A 21,956-nucleotide genomic window follows, 5' to 3' on the forward strand; every position below is an offset into this window, starting at 1 on the left:
GAGGTGAGCCATGCCGGATATTGTTGGTGAGATAGACTACTTACTTGGTACGTAAAGAATGGGTCGTGCAGTGAATGTAGACCCTTATTGTTCAAAAAGCGATGTTTAGTGAAACAACCCCAATATGTATGTAATCTGAACTGTCCAACGGAATATAAGATGAGCTGAACGAATCAAAAGATTCAACCCTCCCCCACTTAACAATTCCTCCTTCGTCTAGATGTTCGCTTCTCTTTTAGTTACGGTTGCTCTTGCCCTCTTTGGCGGAGTCGGTGCTGCCCCGCAGAAGCGTGCGCCTGCTCAAGTGTATAGAAAATGCACTGTTGCCAACACGGTAGCTCTGACTTTTGTGAGTATATACCCGCGTGGCCACACCTTGTCATGCTCGGCTGATGCCCAAAATAGGATGACGGCCCCCATGCGTGGCTCTACGATATCAGCGACGCCCTCAGTGCTGCCGGAGCCCAAGGCACCTTCTTCTTCAACGGTAACAACTGTAAGCAGCTTCCTTTCCGACCATGCGCTTGTCTGACTCGTCTTTTCTAGTTGGTTGCATCTACGACGACGTTAACGTACAGCGTATCAAATACGCGTACGATAATGGTCACCAAGTCGCCTCCCATACCTGGAGCCACAAAGATCTTGCAACACTCTCATCGGCCCAAAGTAGGCCCCTCCCCTTTCATAGACGCACAACTAACCCAGACTGCTCCCACAGTCCATGACGAGATGGAGAGAGTTGAATGTAAGGCGACGACCCTCTGTCTGTGTTCTTCTGGGGCTAATGCGCTCTACTAGTGGCCCTCCAGCGAATCTGCGGTGTACAACCCGCCTTCATGCGCCCTCCCCTCGGCAACTACAACGATCTCGTGCTTGAAGTTTCCGGGGCTCGCGGTCAAGACGTTGCAATCTGGGACTTCGAGTGCGTCTATCCATCCTTGTTCTACTTACCAATGCGGTCCTCATGTCATCCATCAATAGTTCTGGTGATTCTCTCGGGGCCTCTGCTCAGGAGAGCATAAACAGATATGACGAGGTTGCAAGCCAACACCCCAGCAGCATTCTCGCTCTGAACCACGAAACTATCGCGTCCACATCAGAGCAAGTTGTTCCTTACGCCATACAACGGTTGCAGCAAGCCGGCTACAGGCTTGTCACTCTGGCTGAGTGCCTCGGTCAGCAACCATACCAGTGGGTAGGAGAACCCCAAACGAGAGACGTACGTCCCATCCCTTGTTCATTAGTTTTGGCAATAACCCACCGTTTTCAATAGTCAAACTGGACTTGCTGAAGGTTTTACCCTACCACCACGCTCTCATACCTTCTAGACTGTTTATCACGAACTCACGACATTTTGTTACGGTGCTCTGTTATGCTCGGATATGGACTATGCTTCGGCTCGGACATCTCTATTTTACACCTTATCAACTTCTTCGGGATGCTGTCAATTGCGACAGCGCTCATGCACTCTGTGCCGCATAGCTCGGACTAATAGACATGGAGTCCTATAAAGTACGGTTGCCCTATCAAGACCAATGCACTCCTGTACTGCTAGTAGCCGTGTTACCCTGTGGTACTATTTCGTTTCGCCAAATACCCCGATCGCTCGATCATGATCGAGTGTGATCGTTCTCGAAGTGTTTGCAGTCACGTTGAACCTATACTTGCTGTACAGATTGCGGACCTTGCGCAAGTACCTATGTGCCATGTCTAGCAGCACATGAGTACGCAATCTCCTCCGTTGAACAAGTAATAAATTATAATATAACAGACAAAGCGATGAAGTCTGTCGAACGAGTACAAGTATTCCACAGGTATGAGTATTAAGTATAACCAGGACGAAGCCAAGTGTGATCTGGAAGGGGTATAGATATATGTGAGGTGGGTATGACTCATACGCAGAGCCAGCCTTCGCCTTGATTTGGGCGGCGATTTCCTTCACGACTGAAACAATAGAAGCGGGATCGGAGGTGCGCGTGCAGGTAAGAGGGGGCTTGTGGAGGTACTGGGGAGCCTCAGAGTATTCCCGCTTTGTGGCAGCAATTGTCAAGGAAGGAGAGAAAATGTAGTGTCACTTACGCTGAAAAGCTCGAACTGCTTCGAGAAGAGGTTGAGCTTCGTAGTAGGGTCAAAGAGTCCAAAGAAGTTGGCGCCGACGCCGGCATCTATGCTCAGACCCGCAGTCATATCGACACACCCCTCGATGCTAGCGCTAGCTGCCGTAACCGCTTGTCTGGCGGCAAGCTGGTTCAATTCGGTGCATTTCTTGGGTTTAGCAGTAGTGACAGTGGCTCAACTGTGACTCACGACTTGTTAACTGGAGACTCCAGCAATTTAGAAAGAAGCAACATTGGGAAAATAAGAAACAGTCAGAAAAGAATTCAGCAGGGTGTTTAAGACGACTTACAAGCACGGCCTTATCATTGACAACTGTGAATACCCCTATCCCCTAAGTAGTTGTGGGTCCACGTTATCCCTTGTTTGTGTGCTTGCCTAGTTGAAACTTTAGTGATGGGTAATCGATTGTAACGTGGGGCACTACGAAGTAGAGGTCACGAACACGAGGATAGGAGAATAGGGGTGGGGGTAGAGTCAGTCCGTCGAAGTGAAAGGATTAACCGTTCGTATTTTCAGGGAACTCTGCCCTCTCTAGTACGTACATGAGGAGTATTTATACGGTAGCGAAGAGCAGCCATAATAAGTACAAACTGTCCGATCCACGGGAACATAGGGAGGATACATAGAGAGGGCATGTGGTACGGAGAGGGAAGGTGAAACAGGGGAAGAATAGGGATTCCGAAAGAGGAAGACGATCGTCACATCGATAATCGCTTTACCTAGGAGTCAGCAACCAGCCCTCGGCGCCGACCTTCCTTGTTATATCGAGGAGCCTTGAACGGGCGCGCCACAGTCGTCTAACGAGCGCCACTATCCTACTCTTTGCTTACTCTACATCAATGACCAGGTAAAACGACACAACTAGTTCCAGACGATCGCGCTGCACCATCTCTGATTCAAGGCGGTTTCTGTAATACTCTAGAACTGTTCATACAGCTTGCAGTGACTACTGCATGCAATGTATGTCCCAACTAGGAATCTTGAAGAGTCTCCGCCGTCCCAATATGAAAATGCAATACGTTCAAAACATCCAAGTACCTAATAATACCATCCTCGGCCCAGCGGATTCAGTTCCGATACATCTGCTGACCATAGCTGACGAGCAGTTGGCGGGGAGATAGATAGAAGTATTGGGAGAACCCTCCCCGAGGTGAGCTGATCCCCGAGCATGGTTGATTGTGACCTCGTGCAATAGCTATGATATCTGGTAGTTCACTACTAATATGTCTGCGAAACTCAAAAGTCTTGATTCTCAACGATCATCAACTATTTCAACTTGATGGGACGGCTCCCTTGAACGAGGCACAGTAGTATCCGGCACCTATGATGCTTCTGGGGAAATCGACGCTACTTCGATGAGAGCAGGGCTCACAACGAACACGAACAAGGTCTGTCTCATTTCGCACGACTAAGATGCTTACGCCCAAGCTTTTTTGGTAGGTGATACTGCATGCTATATCGCAGTTGAATGCACATTGATGAATTGCATGGACGACCGAAAAGTTGACCCTATCAGCTAGCCCGCTACTGTTCATGTCGTGTATAAAACTGCTGGTTTTATGTCTACGAGTGTTCAGAATCACTATCGACAATGGATACCAGCCCATTGGAGACCATCTACCCATCGTGCCCGGTCTGTGTACGTCTTCTTCGCCTCGTTTGTTTGCAAGGACTCTCGCTGAGCTACTATATCTCCAGAAAGATCTAAATCGTGTATTTGCGGACTGCATTTCAATCAACATTCATACCAACTCACTTGTTATCCGCTGCTCAGTCTGCGTATGTTACCTTCTTCTAGTTCGCCAGCAAAGACGCTCACTGAGCTCCTATATCATCAGGGAACTACGTATCAAGTACCAGGCCCTCCGTTACCCGCCGGCAATGCTATAGGTGATACGAACTATCCGGGCGTCAGCGACAACAATGTACAACAAGCTCAAGAAGCGTTCACCCCTCTGGACGGCGAATCCAATGTCGGACAAACGGACAACTCGGACGCCCAGCGTCCGCCTGGTGACAATCTCCTCTCGGGACCAGACCTAGACGGTTGTAGGTGGACCATTTGCTTCGTATTTACGCACGATGGCTGAGATTTCAGATCAAGACATGCCTCTCCAACAGTATATAAGTGATTACATATACGAGGATACCCTCAAGTGCTGGCTGAACGACCTTGCCCAGATCTGTAATACTCGTAAGGACTCTTTCGTGGTTACTGCAGACCTTTCTAAATAGTATTCAGTGCCACCAACTCCGTACTCAACCGTTCGGGCGGTAGGGAGCGTCGCCATGAGCGTCGCTTCAGAATCCAGACGTGCAAACAAGGCGAAGTTTTTCTGTCCGTACAAAGATTGCCTAGGATCTTTCATAGGTTTCACTGCGAAGCATAATTATGAAGGTATATATGACATGCTTGCGCCCATGTTCCCCCCCGATACTCAAAATTTCTGTGTAGGCCACATGAGAGCACATCGCGATGAAAGGCCGCATAAATGTGATGTATGTGGTACCGCATTCACGACAAAGGGAGACCTCACCCGACACTTCAAGTCGTTGAAGCACAGTGGCACGCAGAACAGACGAGCGAGTTGAGCTCTCGATTTTAGCCTTATTTGTAAATCCCAGAAGGAATGCAATCCGACTAATCACCTCAAGTGCTCAAAGATTTAAGCCGAATCTAGAATGAATCCGTTGGATTGAGCTCGCACTTCGCCGCCGTGATTCATGGCTGCACGGAGAGGTAGGAACTCGATCTTAGGTGTAAAGATACTTAGACCGGAGGCGAAGAGCTTCGACAGGGCCAACTTATATTTAATTACGTAAGGGTGGTCCTCAATTTCGATGAAACTCTTCTCCGGACAAAATCACGTTGTAATCCTTCCTCCCTCAGAATGTTATGGCTCCCATGAAAATTGCCCTCCGCAGTCAAGGAAATGGAGACTGGACTTAAGGCATCCGATGGCCATCGCAGCACACTTCAAGTTTACATCGTCTCGCCACTTGCCGTGCTATTCCTCGAGCTCTGACATCGCTGTGGGTGTTGGCCTTCGGGCTTGCATGGCTTACATCTCTGTGGGTATCAAGTGCCGAACAATTGTCGTTACGCTGATCAGGTAAGTAATAAAGCTTCCATCCGTTGGACAGTCGGAACTATGGTCCACGTGAAACTGTCGGCAACGAACGCTCGCATGGCAAGCCCACTGGCACAAGCCTAGCAGAACAGAGCAGTCCCCACGAAGTCAAGGAAGTATGGGCATTTCCTCGCGCATGCCTCTATGGTGATGATTTGTCGATATTATTCATCTTTGGACGTTTGCTACGAGCTTGAACGGAAGTGAGGAGATCATCCACATTTGGTCTACATGCTGAACGTTCCGAGCACCAGGTTCGTGAATATTGATCGGGCACGTAAACATATATCATGCACCTAATATCACCCTGAATCTTCTAGCTGAATATAAGGCGAACAGAATAATTCAGAATGCCAGTCTATCCCCCCACGTCACGACTTAATACTCCTTCCCCCCTCCCCGGCCCAATTCTCGAAGATGTTCGCTTCTCTCCTCGTCACGGTCGCCCTCGCCCTCGCTGGCTGTGTCAGTGCTGCCCCACAGAAGCGTGCTCTTGCTCAAGTCTACAGCAAATGCACCGTTCCCAACACGGTAGCGCTCACTTTCGTGAGTGTCAGAACGCGTCTGCATGTGTATTTGTTCTGAATTCTTCGCTGACAGGATGACGGCCCTCATGTCTCGCTCCACGCTATCAGCGATGCCCTCAGTGCTGCCGGTGGTAAAGGTACCTTCTTCTTCAACGGTAATAACTGTGAGTAATGCCTTGCCATCCTTCTCACACTCCCCTAACGTTCTTATAGTCGGCTGCATCTACGACGACGCGAATATTGAGCGTGTCAAATATGCCTACAACAAAGGTCACCAAGTTGCCTCGCATACCTGGGGTCACAAGGACCTTTCGACGCTCTCCTGGGATCAGAGTAAGTGCTTGGTTATTTTGCATTGACTGGTACACTCATCATAAAAATTGTAGTTCATGACGAGATGTGGCGAGTTGAACGTAAGATATCTATCCTTGTCTGTGGAGAAGAAATCCTGACCAACTCTTCTAGAGGCCCTTCAGCGCATCTGCGGTGTACAACCCGCCTTCATGCGCCCTCCTTTCGGCAACTACAACAACCTTGTTCGTGAAGCTTCTGCCGTCCGTGGTCAGAAGATCGCTATCTGGGACTTCGAGTGCGTTCATACTTGCTCATCATCGTCGTCGTCGCTCCAGTCACTAACGATATCAACCAATAGTTCTGGTGACTCTCTTGGCGTCTCTGCTCAGGAGAGCAAGAACAGATACGATACTGTGGTCCGCGAACATCCTTCTACCATCCTTGCCCTGAACCACGAGACCGTCCCTACGACTCCGACTCAAGTCCTTCCCCACGCCATCCAGAAGCTGAAGGGAGCCGGTTACAAGCTCGTCACTCTCGCTGAGTGCCTCAATCAACAACCATACCAATGGGTTGGCGCGCCCCAAACCAAAGACGTCAGTAATCCCTCCTTCTCACTTTCGCATGCACCTTATAGCTTTGAAACAGGCGAGCTGGAAGTGCTAAAGGCCTCAAGCTGCTAACACCCCCCACATCTTCACACACCCGAACATTCTTGAACACTTGACGACCAAACCTTCATGACCCTCCGCTACATTTGATATAGCTCTACCACTGCAGCTCATATCGGACTCTAGTCATTCTTTTTGAACATACTTTACTTATTCTGTCCATTATTTGGTGTCTGATCCTAGTTTACCTTTGTCTTCCGCATGCCGTGCACAGACGATGGTTTACTAGGTAGACCGCAGAACTTTCGGACTCGGACTACGCTTCTTCGGCCTTCGTTACCCCGTAGCTCGTCATTCGCACTGCTTCGATGCTTTCCTCGATTTCGTCGCTAGTACCGTCTGGTTTCAAAAACTTGCGTGCATATATCCCGCATAACTACTTCGTACTTCGCTCTACCAGGCCTCGTACTTTACGATTACCCCACACCCATAACACATCTTTGACCAGCCCTTTTATCCTTTGCATGAGCAACTAGTTTAGCGACAGCCTTTTTTGCGCTGATCAATAGGCTGCGATTGCTGCACTAGTGTGGTACTACGGGTAGGTTAGATTTCAGCCTTTGGGACTGATGCCAACCGACGGCTTTAACAGACTTAATGAATGCCAATGGAAGCAAACGTCCAAGCAAACGTTGAAACTATGGATACCAGGCACATACAAGTGTGTTACTGTACAAGTATATAACTTAAACTAAGCATGGAATACACTAATCGAAACTTAAGCAGGCGTTGGTATGGTAATCTGTATCAAGTAAATGGGCAAGCCCGAACCAGGCCCTCAGGTTAGATCAATAATTTCGCCCTGTATGAGGACTGGTTTGTGCTCGCGTTTGACACGCTTCGCAGATGGTTCTGATCTCTCCTTCTTGACTTGTTTAGCCTTTAGTAATTCCATTCGAGCCTGACGAAGGCCGAGCGTTGAAATTGAGACCAGGGGCGAGCAGTGCTAGTGAGGACTCACCTGTAGTGCTTTGAGCTCAGACTCAATGTCCTCATTACCGTCGTCGTCAAGTTCTATGACCTCCGGAATTGTTGGCTTCTTATCAACTGGCGCATCGGTTTCTTCTTCGTCGGGAGTATGGTCAGCCTTGCGCTTCGAGGAATTGGGAGGTGGGACAATGCTCTGGGCTTGCAAGATATCTGTCATGGAACAATACGTCATTCCATGATTTTAGTCGATAGGATGTATGGTTGGTCGTACCCAAAGGCCTGTATCGAAAAGTGAACAACGCGACGCGTCCATATCTTCTGATTGAGACATATTTTGAGACTTTATATTCGGGTTCTCCGAGCCTGCGTGAAATAAGGTTCTATTAGTTCAATTACTTCAGTCAGCACGGATGGCCTCACCGGGCAGAGTGTGCTCCTAGCTTCTTCGAGCGTTCATGAACCTTGCTTTCAAACTGCGTATCACGCAGTTCGTGTCTAGGTGGGGCGTCTGTGACATCTACGTTGTTTATCTCGAGAACAATCGAGCCAAGTTCGGGGGATACGCCAACGTTGAGATATGAGTCATCGTCTAGATTCACAGCACTGATAAGACATGTACTTGGTCACAACTGCGCGACACTTACCCGTCAGTTCTGTGGCTGAGAACATCAAAGGTCTGATTTGCGTGAGCGATATCGGCACGCCCTTGACAGAAGCGTCTTGCGACATATACATAGATGGGTGAACGACCTGCCCAGACGTATTCTTTCCATCCACTCTGACATCCCCCGCCGTCGCGGTGTGGTTGGGTTCAGCGCGCCAATGAACCTCAAAGGGCTAAAATGCCTCATGTCTTGAAAGGACCTCAATGAGCCACATAGACGACATGCATACCTTGTTAACCTGCGAAGCAATCCAGCATGTAGCCTCTGTACCGTCGTCGGAGATTTCCACATTGTGCTCTGGGGTTTCCTTCCCGTCTATGGTGACCCATGCTGAAAACTTCTCTAGCTGAAGCATGGAGGGCGGGGGAATGGGCACTATCTCTTTGAGCGAGTATCAAGGTCCGGCGGTGCAGAAACCGTAGAATGGATATGCTATAGGAATTCTGTACAGTGCGGCGCTCGCGTCGTAAGAAAGCCTGTCAATGGTGCCGTGTTAAGCAGTCGTGAGAAAAGCATAACCAAAACAAAGACTCAGGGGCAAAGAAGAAAAGCTTAAATTTAAAGGTGGGGTAAAACAAAAACTTCAGTATTTCGATGACCGCAGTAGGTGTCACTTTTTCACGTATAAAATCAACGGCACATCAACATTTGGACTCAAGGGGTACACCTGCGTGACATCAAGCAATTACTTACGCCGAAAGACACAACATGGCCTCCGCCAAGGAATTGATTACATCCAAGGTTGAATCGGATTGTTATTTCAGGTATCGACTTAGCATACACCTCGTCAACAGCAAATGCTGTTAGAACTAAGTATATACTCAACAGCCCTGATGCCCGGAATACTTTACCTGAAATGATACGTATCATCATCATCATGTAACCGTTAATCTGCGAAGAGTCCCAAGTGCCAATCATACTGTTTCAGTGATTGCCATTACAGCACTTTCGATGATGAGCGACGCTAAGTCACACCAGAAACCCCGAAGATGGGTTTATTGCGATGTAGTTCAGGTCTCTCGTCTCATTTGATCGACAGTTGGACATCAGGCGCTGTGAATGTGTTCTTTCAAGTGTGCACACGTTCGCAGAAATGCTATTCGAACACGCACTTGTCGGGAGTTCGGCCTTCGATAGTGCCCGAAGACTGTCGATGTGACCGCAGGCTACCATCGAGCGAGGGCAGAGGGATAAATGCAGTCTCGTGTCCCGTCGTCCCATCTAGCGAGTGTAAGCCGTGACACGAGAACTATGCTTTCGGAAGCCACGCCCATCAGTCTGTCATGTATCTAACAGCGTCTATCAGTCAAGTGTTATAAAGAGTAAAGATACGCACGAAAGTTGCGTATAAATAACGGCCGAGCCAACCAAGCTCGACGTATCCATCCCCTTCTCCCTTTCGCCAAGGGAAACTGAAGCCATGCCACAAGAACAAGTCGAGGAACGGCAGCCCGTTGCAAACGGGCACCACACAAATGAGCAACCTGCTGCCTCACAACACATGAGTACAAACATTCTCCTTCCACGCAGCCTTCCGTACGTCCTCATCGTACGTTCACCGCAGATGCACACGCTCCGCCAAAGCCAGGAAACCCTAAGAAGTCAAACATGGACGCGTACTCCGAGGGCGTGATGAAGGAAGCAGGAAAACAAACCGTGGATTACGGCGTCGAGAATCACGACGAGTTAGCAGACAAAGGTGAAGAAACGTACGAAGATACAAAGTTGAAGGTTCAGGTAAGCCGGCTTTACAGTGGCGAACGATGTGTCGAAGCCAAAAGGTTGACGCATCGTACCTTGTGCGTAGGGATGGTGGCAGAAGAATTGTGGTTGTCTAGGCGGCTCCGTGTAGTTCATAACGGTGACGTCATTGTTGCTGGGAGGGTGCCGCCGGTGGTGTTATGTGAATATACCTAAACGGTTGATTGTATATATTTCCTTGCGGTATAGATATGGATACAATAATGTAATTGCGGCGAAAGCGCGAGTCAAAGGGAAAATAAAATGTTACATACTGCAATTTTTTATCAGTGTCCGGTCATTGACGATGGACTTGGATCGGAGACACACCGATAATGGTCATGGTTCATGATACTTCCTCCATATCGTCGTCGTCGTCGTCGTCATCGTCATCACCATCGTCCATGTTATCCATGGTGACATCCCCAGAAGTAGCGGCTGCGCTGTTCACATACGCCTCTGCCTTTACCTTACCATGGGTACAGCCATGTCAGAGATATATAAAGACGTGAAAGACGGAACGAGAACGCACCCCATCTTCTTTGAAGTTCTCTTTCAGTTCCCACAACCCGTTATACTCTCCGCTTCTGTGAAGTATCGCGACCTCCGATAATACCTCTTTTAGATAAACTTCGGGCTGCTGGGTACGTTCTCGCATAGGCCGCAACCCCCACCGTTCGGTTTCACGGAACAAATGGAATATAAGATCCAGAAGTTGATTTCTTGGCATACGCGCCATGCGTTCAAAGCTCCCTTTGACTGGTTTTGGTCTGGATTTCTGGCATTGGAGAAGCGGTGAGGCGAAGCACAGAGTATGTGTGGGATTGAAGACTTACAATAAGATCACTGAATGCATTCCCAGAACCAACGCCAACACCACTGCTGAGTCGATTGATCCCTCCCCTGCCTCCAGCAACGCCCGCCTCCTCAATCATCATTATCTGCCGTCTCGGTGTGTTGTATTTCTTCGTCCTTTCCTTCATCTGTCTCCGATAGTTCTCTGTGAAAACGGGTCGAAGGTTGCATTCGTGTTTTATTCGACCTGTAAGAATAGTCGTTCGTGCGCGGGAGTTCGCCGAGGCTGCTGCTGCTGATATTGATGTCGAGGAAGTAGAAAAAGAATTATCTTTCGGACGTTCAGCAACAACGATCTGATTCTCGACGGCGTCATTGACCATATCAAGCTCGTATTGATCCGGTTCGTCACTTGTATAATTTGTAGTCGAGGTGAAGACTGGTCGCTTCGGGTTGTTTGTCTCGCTGGTATGTTGTGCACTATTGGGATTTCTGTTCGGTGGGAGGAAAAGAACAATGCGAGGTGGGGTCCCATTCGCTCCGATGGCGTTCGAGTAGACTCGTATTGTGGCTAAGTGAATGTCTTCCGCATCAATAGCTGACCATCTTTCCATAAGAAATTTTGGAATCTACAGCACATGCACGCAGCAATTCCGTACATCCTATGTTAGATGGCATTGGGCGCGAGGAGCTAATGAAATGGCACCTTCACGAGCCATACCCTCCCATTTCCTTGGTCCAACATGAGCTGCTCATCTGGGTCCGGTAGGGCATCGTCTTCATGATTGTCATTAGGCTCGAATACTTTCTTATCGTCTTCGACTTCTTCCATTGAGGCGCTAGGATGATGGGCGGAGGTTAAGAGACAAGAACCACAACACAGCGAGACACGAACTAAGTGGGCGTCTAGACGCTTACATAACACTGTGGAGTCCGCAAATGCCACCGTCCTGTGCACCTCTCACTCTCTCACTCTCTCTCCTTCAGCTTCTCTGTATTACTCTCTACACGCTCTATACTGCTACGATTCAATATGTCAAATACACGCCAGAGGCCGTCAACATCAGCGCCGGGTGATGCTTCTCGCACTATAACAATCCAAGACTCCGAACCGATCCAAGAACCCAATCCAACTGAGGCGACATCGGTTGGCGCAATACGGGTACGAGCTACGAACAGGCGGGACAATCACCGTGTGGTATGGGATGAAGATGTTGTTGATAACGAAGGCTGCGGAAGGAAATCGTCGAAAAGTACGTCTCGGCCGTTTTTGCCCATCCGAGGAGAATATCTTCTGTGCAAAGATGAGAGGGGAGCCAAAGCCATTGATGGGGCACTTCGGCGTACAAATCACTGACGATATGTTTGATCTCCATCAGTCTGCTGTATCTATCATAAACCCCGCAACTTCGACGAATCGTCCTCAGAGGAAGATTCCTCCGACTCTGATTCTCATTCCGACTGCGATGACCACGATCATGCACGTCCACACTCCCACCGAAGAGACCCAGACAGAGCACAGCCCTCTCGTGGCGGCGATCGCTTAATGAAGGACAACGTGTCGGAGCCGAATGCTTATGAGCAGGTACCTAAGGGAAAGGCCGCGGGTAAGGGGAAGGGGAAAGACAAGAGTACAACATGACGGTGCACGCCGTATTTTCTTTCTTAGAGCTCAGGAGCTCAGAGGTTGTAAATGATGTTGCTCGCCGAGTCTATCAGCTAGAGTCAGTGCGTACGCCCACCAATGACCCCACTCGTACTCATCATTGTGCAGTCACATATCTAGATAACATCACGAAACTCTTCACCCTACTTTCCTGTACGATCACAGGCTTTGTTTCTGTTCACAGACACATGTTTCCCATTCTGCGACGAAAGACTCTCCCTACGATGGTCACGTAGGCGTGGCTACACATGCATCACTTACATCACACAATCAAGGATCTCCAGATTTCCTGTGTCAAAGCGTTCGCATCCGAACCCGATTGATTCCCCGCAACACATCAGCTGCTGGTGATTGAGCAGACATTGCACTCTTCGCCTTAGGTTGGGGACATCAACTATCACTAACTTGCAACCTCCGAATCGAATAATCACCACAAAACAATAAGAATGCTTCTTCGCAATAGCTTTGCTCGTGGGGGTCTGGTCATTTACAAGCGACCGGCAACAGCCCCAGGGACCCACACAATCACAATAGTTGGCCACGCGCGGAGATCCAACGCATACTCCGCGAATGGATCGCGACTGCATCGGCGCGAAGACGATACTTACATAGCGCGTAGCGAGCTCGTCATTGTCGATCAAATTCAATATGCGTATGTAGCAACGTTCGTCAACTACCGGACGCGAAATGAAAGAAGAGTCGGCATCTATTAGTAGCAAAGATGAATGGAAGACAAGATTGAATGCACAAGTACGAAGTAAGTGGCGCCACCACATCGGCTAAGCCTTGCTAATGCTCTAATTGGGCGACAGATACATTTGATTCATTGCGCCTGCGTGCTGCTGCGACTTCTGGTGCCGTTTAAGGTCTCCCTTCGCCGTGAACGTAGAACCGCAATTACATCCATGCGGTCGGATGTCGAGGTGCGCTCTCATGTGGCCTAGAATGAAAGAACGACTGAGTACTCTGATGTAAACATGGCTTGTGCCGTACGTACTGTCAAGATTATGCTTTGCTGTGAATGTCTTGCCGCAATCTTGAAATTGGCACTGAAATCTAGCTTCGACCCTACGCCTGTTTTGGGAGGCAGCGGTGATAGCAGGAGAGCCCACCGTTCGTATAGTGGGTGCCTGTCCTATCGGGACGTTGGGAAAAAGAAATGTATCTAAGACTTAAGCTTAAGGTTCAATACGTATCTCGAAACCCATGAAGGTTGTCTCACATGGATAGATGCCTTGATCATTGTCACCGTACGAGTATCCTTCAGTGTGCATAGCTGCGATCGGGTGGAAAATCAGCCACCGAGGTATGATACTAAAAGTAACAGAACAAGCTACCATTCCCCATGCCTGGGCCCATGGTTTGCTCCTCGAATTGTGTATTTCCCTGGTTGGTCGAACATCCAAACGACTGGTAGACCGGGGCAGTAGTGGAGATATTGATATCGTTGTCATGGATGTTATACACCGTAGTATGGGTGGGACAAGCATCGGTCGGAAGCTGACCGCTCTAGATCATGCAACGCTCAGTACGATGACACCAGAACAAGATATTGCTCACGCAGATTTGACAGAGGGTCGATGTCGCCATTGGAAAGACGGGCTGAGCTGGGTTTGACTGATTGGGTCGCATTGGGGTCGATGGTACTGAAGACTCGTTGAGTCGCTCAGGACATATAAAGGGTGAAGTCGAGCAGCTGGCTTCTTGTGGTCTTGGATTACAGCGCAATAAGGTGTATAGCAAGCAGTAAGATGTATAGCAAGCAGTGAGGGTACGAATAGCTACCACATTGTTGGAAGCCAACGGATATGAATGATAAACACCAGAGGTCGATCCCAAAACTTGTTCGTTCTGCCCTTTCGGGCGGAAGCTGCACTGCATAACCAAGATGGTCCCTGGCGAGCGTAGAACTGGTGTGCTACCCGGCAACTTGTGTCAACATTATAAACGTCGCACGCACGGACAAGCACTGAAAACGTTCGGAATTCTTCGCGAGCCCTAACAATCGGTGCGATTTGTATATGTCTACTTCACCTTTACTAAACGGTCAAGCAATCATACTCACCTGGGATTCGTCCCTGAGTATTGCAGTTAACACGATTTGCAATTGCATCTATTGTGTTTAAACCTAACCGGAGCATGTAACAATACATGAAGCCTTGAGGATGCAGTCATCACTGCAAGCGATAGTCACTGCAAGCTATGTTGGTTGCACGCAGTGGCCATATATAGGAATAGAACGTTCGGTATTCAGAGGTGGTAGACAAAATCCGACCTTATCGATTGGGCGCCTTACAGTCGTTTTACAAAACTTTGAGACACTGAGATCGAAATTTGGGATTAGGGTTAGGGCGTTCAGAGAGATCATCGATCAGCGCTCAGCCCTCGGAGCGGGCATAGAGTCTGGGGAATGTCCATGCGAGTTGCTTGGGTTTCTACACGTCCGATATCGGGCCCTGGATCAGGTGACGAAAACACGAAAACATAAATGTCATAATCTACATAGAAGAGCCAAGTGGTACACGGTATTCTGTGATAAGAGAAGCTCGACCTCTGGTCATCGCTCAACACTGAAGCATTTGCGCATGTCTCCTCGTCCTCTTATGGCGTCTGAGATCTCCGGAAGTGGTGAAGGACGCATTGCAAACATCGCATCTGAACGGACGTTGGCCACTGTGAGCCAGAATATGATCTGCAAGGTTACGTGGGAGATCAATGAGAGGTTGAAGACATGTGTGCATAGTGGACGCACTACGATGGTTGTGCCTTGCTGTAAAGCTGCTCGGGCAGTGCGGGCAGTAGAACCTTGCCGAGGTTTGACGCCTGAGGTTGGCGGCGTAGGTCATAGCTTCAGAACCTACTACATCCCTCACGATGGGCCCGGGAAGGGCGGGAGGTAATAAGGAGGGATGCTGACTGAATGAAGCTGTGATATCAAGTCAATATGAGCTCACTGGGACGGGAGACCAGGGCTTACTCGCACGACTCTCAGATGGTACAGGATGAGATAAACGACCAGCATGTTTGTAGTGCTCTTGTCCGTTTGAGGTGTGGATAGGCACCGTCACTAGGATCGTGGAAGAAGAGGTCACTCAACGGGCACGGTAAAGTGACAAAACAACGTACAGCCGCTATTCAGTCCGGACCCCGAGTTGTAGCCGTTCAATGACATCGGCGAGGCCGGTATCTGGTATGGTAACTGGTTCGGCATATACTGCCCTGGCTGATTGTGGGGGAGGTTGGGTGTGTAAGGGTACCCTTGCCCTTGCGATCGTCCTGTCGGGCTCGTGGGGGTGCTTCCATTATTCTGCATAATATTGTCGCTGCTGTTGGTATAAGGTGACGGCCACCCGGCGCAGCGGTGGACTAGACATACGGCAAGATCAAACACTAGTGGGAGGTAGATTGCGATGAAACATACACAACATGAGCGGGTCCGTGGGACAACGGTGGCAGCCGGGCATTGGGGTGGTGAATTGGGGAATTGGATCTAGAGATCGATCCTATTTACATATGCGCCCTGTTTGCGTCTCGCAGTACCCCGAGTTGACAAGCGAGTAGTCACTTCCTTCTATTGTGATCGTTCTTGGAAGTAATTGATAGTACAGCATTGAGAAGGTCAAGGTTGGGGATCGTACGGCGAACGCAAGGACTTGGGCCAAACTAGCCATGCTGGGAATGGACACGCAGCCCAACGTCATAGATGGAAAACGGGACTGCTGGAATGCAATAGCGCAGTTCAAGATCTCAGAGTCATGGACGCTTGGAGGGGACTAGCAGGCACCACCTGAACAACCCTTGGATACATGATCTATTGTGATTTTGTCGCGGAGTGCTGATAGGCCTCGGTGAGTCGTTGGGGGATTCACCAACGCTGTATTGATTGATCGTGACTTGTCACTGGCACGAGGTGATCTTGATTATATGGTGACAGTGGATGAGGATGAGCGGTTCATCAGAATTCAGTGCGGGTGCATATGCATACCACGTGTTCTCTCCCCCATCCAGAACCCTGTCTCCTGCTGGCCCTCCAACTTGACACGGGTCCGCGGTCTCTCTCCATTTTTCCACTGCCCCTCCCGTCCGGGTGCACAGGACAGTGTATTTTGGAAATAGATCGCAGACGAGGAGACTGCGCGCCCAAATGCAGACGTGGGGAGGATGGCATTGCAATTCAAGATAAGGGTTAGCGACTTTGATATCATTGATGCTTGCATGGAAAATAAACCTTAGATACACACGATCATGATGTCGCAGTTGTATGGAGCTGCTGGTCGCCGATCGCCAACGGTGAGTAATTGAGAGATTCTCTCAGAATCACCGCCGTATTGCTGCATCCAAGTAAACGACTCCTTGAAACTGACACGGGGCGACCTTGACTAGTTAGCGGTGGTGCATGAGTACAAGCAGTATAGTGCAATTCAGCAAGAGTCCATACTGCATGCTATCTCCCGCATGAAACCTCTCCCTTCCTGGCCCTCCACTTCGGCGCAGTTTCTTCCATTGATTGTGTCAGTACGCAGGGCAAAGGATTCTGGGATCCAACACCATGGAGACTTGGATGCAAACTGCGTCAACCGCTTAGATATGCACTGGCGGCCACATACCGTTGAGTGCAGGACGTGAGCGCGTGAGCCTTCAATGACTTTCGATCTTGCGCAGCCCACTCCGTGGCAACCCCGTTTGAAGATACAGCCACTGTATATCAGCGCCATCTATCGCATCTTCGACAGATTCTTCTCGATTTCCCCGATCTTCTCGAGATTTGTGACCATTTAACTAGTTGTGCAACATTCGAAGTTGCTGTGTCCCCCGGCACTATACCCATGTTGACAATTCATACGAATGCACTTACGTCGGTTGGCCTTCATCAAGAAGATCGGCACCTCGTTCATTCTTTCACGCACCGGGACCATTCCAATGACGCTGTAAGCTCCATATCGTCAGGGCAACCAGGGTGGACGCCCTTCAGGGGCAGAGGCGTAGAGGTTGACTGCCCTGCTATGTAGATCGGAGAGGATAAAGAGAAGGCCCTGTTGATTATATATGACAGGTTCTAGCAGCTGCACCCTATGGCTAGTAATAACCAATAGTTCGTCGACAGGGAGAAAATGGTGAACCGAGTGAAAACGGTCAAAGTACTATGTACATGGGCCAGAGCATCCTTGAGAGTTGCACAAAGATGGCCTATCCGTGTGTTGGTCAGATCCCTAGTTTCGAACCGTCTCGGCGCTCGGCTGCGTGCTGGCACGTATTCGTGGAAGACGATACAGCTTTTGATAAATTTGATTTCCTTGGTTGGAGACTGCTCAAACGTGCACGTGACACTGCCAGTTATGAAGTCTCAATTGAACTTGTTCCTTAGAGCTCGTACATACTACACTGCCCTTTCTCTGCTTCAGGATTCGCATTTAGGAAGACTTTCAAAGTTTCATGGAACAAGCAATACCAGATGCTCTTGCGATGGTTCCTTCTCAGACTCGTGTGGCCTCGAGGGGCCGTGGCAAGGTCAGCTATTTTTAACGGAAATCCTCAAGGATTACTGGACGATACCATGTACATTGCATACTTTCTGAATTCTGAACAGAGCGGTGCAATGTGCACCTTTGACGTCCTTTGGGTAATATCACATCATTGTGAGAGTGTCAGTCAGTCGCATGCTGGCTTTGCGAAGACCGAGATAACAGCTTTATAGAGCCAGCGTCGGGGGTCATAACTAGAACTGTGAAAGAACGTTCCTCAAGAAGCTCAGACTCGCCCCGAGCACAACATGCGACGCCTCTCTTTCACTCTGCTCGTGCTATCAACGATCTGCTATGCTCAGCGTCTATCGTTCTCGTTCTCCGACCTCTTCATGAAATCTCCCGGCGTCCAAAGGCAGCTACCCGATCTGTATGAGGCATCTGTGCCCGAACTACAGGCTGGACTAGATGCGGGTGATTTCACCAGCGTTGATCTCGTCAAGGTACTTACTATCTAATCACGATCCGGAGATGTCCTTACGTGCTTCTGATTTAGGCATACTTTGCGCGCATCGAGGAAGTTAATCTCCAAGGTCCAGCCCTTCGGGCAGTGCTCGAAACTAATCCGTCAGCTCTAACGCAAGCGGCCGAGCTCGATGCAGAAAGGAAAGCGTCAGGAAAGCGCAGCGCTCTGCATGGAATCCCAGTATTACTCAAAGATAATATTGCAACTGTTTCTTCAGAAGGTGAGCCGGGAGATATCGTGTGCACCTGACGATATCTGTGCTAAATGTCGACGATAATCTATAGGAATGAACACCACGGCTGGTTCGTTCAGCCTGTTAGGGTCAGTAGTTCCGGATGATGCAGGAGTTGTGAAGAGGCTGAGAGCTGCTGGAGCTATTATCTTGGGTGTGTTCGCCCCGTATTGCCATTATACTGGTTTCCATGCTAATATCTAACGTCAATTTATCATCGCGTAAGGCAAGGCCAATTTATCTGAATTTGCACACTTCCGGGGAAATGTAGCGTCTGGATGGTCGGGTCGGGGTGGGCAGAACTCGGGTGCATATTTCCCCGGCTTAGATCCTTGTGGGTCGTCGTCAGGCTCCGGCGTCGCTGCTTCTATCGGTCTAGCGGCTGTGACGTTGGGGACGGAAACGGACGGCAGTATCACTTGTCCTTCTGAGCACAACAACCTCGCTGGCATCAAACCAACTGTTGGTCTAACTTCACGTGCGGGAGGTAGATCGTTTCAACCCCTTGATTACATCCCGCTAACGCCTCACCACCGTCAGTTATCCCGATATCGGCCAATCAAGACACAGTCGGGCCCATAACGCGCTCTTTGACCGATGCAGCCATCGTCCTTTCTGTCATCGCCGGCAAAGACCCCAACGACAATTTTACACTCGCGCAACCGGACACTGTCCCTGACTTCTCCAAGGCCCTCGACGTGCGAGCCATAAAGGGCAAGCGCATCGGCGTCCCGAGGCTTAATCTCGTCAGCAGAGCGAACCCCACTATACTTACTGCGTTCGAGACAGCGCTCGATACGCTGCGCGGGTTGGGCGCGATTATTGTTGATCCCGCCGATCTCCCATCTATCAATGAAATACGGGCGTCTGGGAACGAGAGTCTTGTCCTGAACACCGACTTCAAGGTGTGCTTCCATACTTGGAGTACACGTTACGCCGACGTGCTGATGATTGACCTTGCGATTAGGTCCAGTTGAATGAGTGGTATGAAAACCTTGTTGAGAACCCATCCGGAGTGCGCAGCCTCGCGGATTTGATCCAATTTGACTTGGATAACCCAGAGCTCGAGCTGCCTCCTGGATTTAGCGACCAATCCGAGTATGCTAATAGCCCCCCATTTCACCCAGATCGATCGCTGACCCCGTCGTCTATCAGCCTGCTTGCAGCGGAAGCAACCAATGGGTTCACTGCAGCGTACTTCGAGTCCCTTGCGTCGAACCACGACCTAGGGAGAACACGCGGAATCGACGCAGCGCTCCGGAACAACAATTTGGATGCACTCGTAATGCCTGCTTCTGTTGCTAGCGGCCCAGCTGGTACGTCTCAACGGCCTGCCTTCTTGTTTTGAACCTGAAGCCAATGCATTCCACCAAGCAATCGCGGGGTACCCTATCGTCACAGGTAGGTTTACTTCATTACTTGATAATTACGAATCTTTGACCTCACCATGATCGTTCTATCCATCGCAGTCCCTCTTGGTTTCTTCCCCGACAACACCCCAACCCGTTCAGCGGGTCCGCTTACTGTGTACCCTGCTCCAGGGGCACCCTTTGGCCTGTCCTTCGTTGGAACGGCGTTCTCCGAGTCGAAGCTTATCAGCATCGCTTTTGCGTACGAACAAAAGACGAAGACGAGGCTTCAAAGAAAGGCGTTCGCGGCTGCTATTCCTACTACACAACTTCAGGACGTACTTTTCAGGCCCGCAGCGGCATTGATGTTGTAGTTGAATCTTGCTTTCACAAGTCTCTTTCGATTACGTCCTTAACATTGATGTTCATACGAAGCGATGGTAAGGGACTATAGTAATTGTTTGACAACCCGCCAGTCAGCCGACGATTCCTGACGAGCAATGAGCCGCAGATGAAAACATCGGCACAGAAAACGGTATCACCCCGTGAAAAGTCGGCAGAGCACATATACTTACAGAGTTTACCTCAAAGGGTATAATAATACCACTATCAGTTTTTTGGCAGATCGCATTGTGTGACGGCCCAGTGCGCTTCCTGGTAGTCCTATCAACCTTTAATTGAATTCAGTACACAATTGGTTTCGAGTCGAACAGGAGGATGATCGCAGGACACGTGACGCCCCGCACAGGCTCCACTGGTTGCATAGCCTACGCCTGCATTCACGTAGCTCCCTTTCTTTTATCGATTCCTCATGCATCTTCTTGGAGGGTGTGGTATGGCTGGCTGATGAAGCAGGCTGAGAGTGGTGCTGAGCGGCTAGGGCATAGTAAGAGTGGTTGGCTAAAGATCGCTGTGGCCGTCTTTCTTCTCCACTAATACGAATGCTAGTACTCCGTACGTTGATCTGGTGGGGTAGTAGGGTGAAGCGGTGAGGCCTTGAGGAACGGCGGTGGTAGCGCGAGCAGGGAGTGGCGAGGGATATGCACACTCGCACGGAGCTCAGGGCCACAAAGAGGGATGGTATCAAAGCAGTGAACACAGTAAGTAATATTCGAACAATAAGCGGTGTTGTGAAGGGTACCGGAGACTGGCAAGAGGCAAAATTCAAATCTATTCTCTCACCATGCTACCCGCTTCCAACACATGAATTTTGAGCTCCTCGTGTGGATGCGAACCAACGGGCAATGGACCTCGTGTCATGGGTCAGTGTAATCGCGGTGAGGTGGCTTCAACCCAAGCTATGTCGTGCCGGTTGCGTGCATCGAGGTGCGTAGCTATTTGAAAGTTAATGACATTCACTGACATACGCCTTCGAAGCCATGAGCGACAGCCCACCACCCCGAGTGATGCCAGATGGGTGGTGGTAGCATATCGAGGAAACAAAGTCATTAGGTAATGACTTGGACTCGTCGCGGTGTTATTATCCCATCTTCATCTCTCGACGAACTCGGAGGCGTCATGATCCTCAGTTGAAGGGGCCGGGCTGTGCACGCGGGCTGAACCCGAACACTTTCGTGGCCACTTCACCGATTAATATTGACAACCCGTAGGTTTACTGCGACAGCCTGTCGATTGGCCATCGGGCTGAAGGAAAGTCTTGACTCTCGGGAGTTGGTCAATCTTTGGACATCTACTGTCAGCGCTCAAGCTTTCAGTACTAGCACTCATTGGCGTCGATCACTCATTACTCCGCTTTATCAACGACGCTGGTTTACTCCAACGAGACAACGAGACAACTCACCTCGCATCTTATCGATAAGGACCCAAAGCCTTCGCCGCATCCTCGGGCA

General features: G+C 49.7%; 9 protein-coding genes across 9 annotated transcripts; 5 read left to right on the top strand and 4 right to left on the bottom strand.

The window, feature by feature from the left end:
- Positions 1–220: 220 nt before the first annotated feature.
- On the top strand, positions 221–1,291 carry D25_2 (Carbohydrate esterase 4 protein; the record flags this gene model as incomplete). The annotated part of the gene is made up of 7 exons (XM_036778830.1): positions 221–349; positions 406–496; positions 547–666; positions 719–745; positions 799–922; positions 982–1,219; positions 1,274–1,291. The coding sequence occupies 7 exons, from the start codon at positions 221–223 to the stop codon at positions 1,289–1,291; spliced, it is 747 nt and encodes a 248-aa protein (XP_036628219.1).
- A 2,608-nt stretch (positions 1,292–3,899) lies between these two features.
- Positions 3,900–4,353, top strand: PC9H_009326 (uncharacterized protein; the record flags this gene model as incomplete). Its single annotated transcript, XM_036778831.1, has 2 exons — positions 3,900–4,167; positions 4,217–4,353. The coding sequence occupies 2 exons, from the start codon at positions 3,900–3,902 to the stop codon at positions 4,351–4,353; spliced, it is 405 nt and encodes a 134-aa protein (XP_036628220.1).
- Positions 4,354–5,666: 1,313 nt separating this feature from the next.
- D25_3 (Carbohydrate esterase 4 protein) lies at positions 5,667–6,753 on the top strand (the record flags this gene model as incomplete). The annotated part of the gene is made up of 6 exons (XM_036778832.1): positions 5,667–5,795; positions 5,850–5,940; positions 5,990–6,109; positions 6,163–6,189; positions 6,242–6,365; positions 6,429–6,753. The coding sequence occupies 6 exons, from the start codon at positions 5,667–5,669 to the stop codon at positions 6,751–6,753; spliced, it is 816 nt and encodes a 271-aa protein (XP_036628221.1).
- A 766-nt stretch (positions 6,754–7,519) lies between these two features.
- PC9H_009328 (uncharacterized protein) lies at positions 7,520–8,691 on the bottom strand (the record flags this gene model as incomplete). Its single annotated transcript, XM_036778833.1, has 6 exons — positions 7,520–7,642; positions 7,703–7,881; positions 7,943–8,034; positions 8,092–8,260; positions 8,316–8,508; positions 8,566–8,691. 6 exons carry the CDS (start codon positions 8,689–8,691, stop codon positions 7,520–7,522), a joined length of 882 nt encoding a protein of 293 aa, XP_036628222.1.
- A 1,065-nt stretch (positions 8,692–9,756) lies between these two features.
- Positions 9,757–10,188, top strand: PC9H_009329 (uncharacterized protein; the record flags this gene model as incomplete). The annotated part of the gene is made up of 3 exons (XM_036778834.1): positions 9,757–9,841; positions 9,901–10,073; positions 10,144–10,188. 3 exons carry the CDS (start codon positions 9,757–9,759, stop codon positions 10,186–10,188), a joined length of 303 nt encoding a protein of 100 aa, XP_036628223.1.
- Positions 10,189–10,422: 234 nt separating this feature from the next.
- On the bottom strand, positions 10,423–11,703 carry PC9H_009330 (uncharacterized protein; the record flags this gene model as incomplete). The annotated part of the gene is made up of 4 exons (XM_036778835.1): positions 10,423–10,514; positions 10,599–10,854; positions 10,913–11,500; positions 11,578–11,703. The coding sequence occupies 4 exons, from the start codon at positions 11,701–11,703 to the stop codon at positions 10,423–10,425; spliced, it is 1,062 nt and encodes a 353-aa protein (XP_036628224.1).
- A 1,631-nt stretch (positions 11,704–13,334) lies between these two features.
- PC9H_009331 (uncharacterized protein) lies at positions 13,335–14,169 on the bottom strand (the record flags this gene model as incomplete). The annotated part of the gene is made up of 5 exons (XM_036778836.1): positions 13,335–13,477; positions 13,535–13,702; positions 13,760–13,813; positions 13,875–14,046; positions 14,098–14,169. The coding sequence occupies 5 exons, from the start codon at positions 14,167–14,169 to the stop codon at positions 13,335–13,337; spliced, it is 609 nt and encodes a 202-aa protein (XP_036628225.1).
- Positions 14,170–15,101: 932 nt separating this feature from the next.
- Positions 15,102–16,001, bottom strand: PC9H_009332 (uncharacterized protein; the record flags this gene model as incomplete). Its single annotated transcript, XM_036778837.1, has 5 exons — positions 15,102–15,229; positions 15,290–15,463; positions 15,515–15,604; positions 15,664–15,903; positions 15,959–16,001. 5 exons carry the CDS (start codon positions 15,999–16,001, stop codon positions 15,102–15,104), a joined length of 675 nt encoding a protein of 224 aa, XP_036628226.1.
- A 2,306-nt stretch (positions 16,002–18,307) lies between these two features.
- On the top strand, positions 18,308–20,480 carry PC9H_009333 (uncharacterized protein; the record flags this gene model as incomplete). Its single annotated transcript, XM_036778838.1, has 9 exons — positions 18,308–18,502; positions 18,556–18,745; positions 18,810–18,911; positions 18,984–19,244; positions 19,298–19,662; positions 19,725–19,855; positions 19,913–20,073; positions 20,132–20,158; positions 20,227–20,480. 9 exons carry the CDS (start codon positions 18,308–18,310, stop codon positions 20,478–20,480), a joined length of 1,686 nt encoding a protein of 561 aa, XP_036628227.1.
- Positions 20,481–21,956: the final 1,476 nt, after the last annotated feature.

This window comes from Pleurotus ostreatus (genome assembly GCF_014466165.1).
Source record: "Pleurotus ostreatus strain PC9 chromosome Unknown scaffold_7, whole genome shotgun sequence".
Classification (NCBI taxonomy): Eukaryota; Fungi; Basidiomycota; class Agaricomycetes; order Agaricales; family Pleurotaceae; genus Pleurotus; species Pleurotus ostreatus.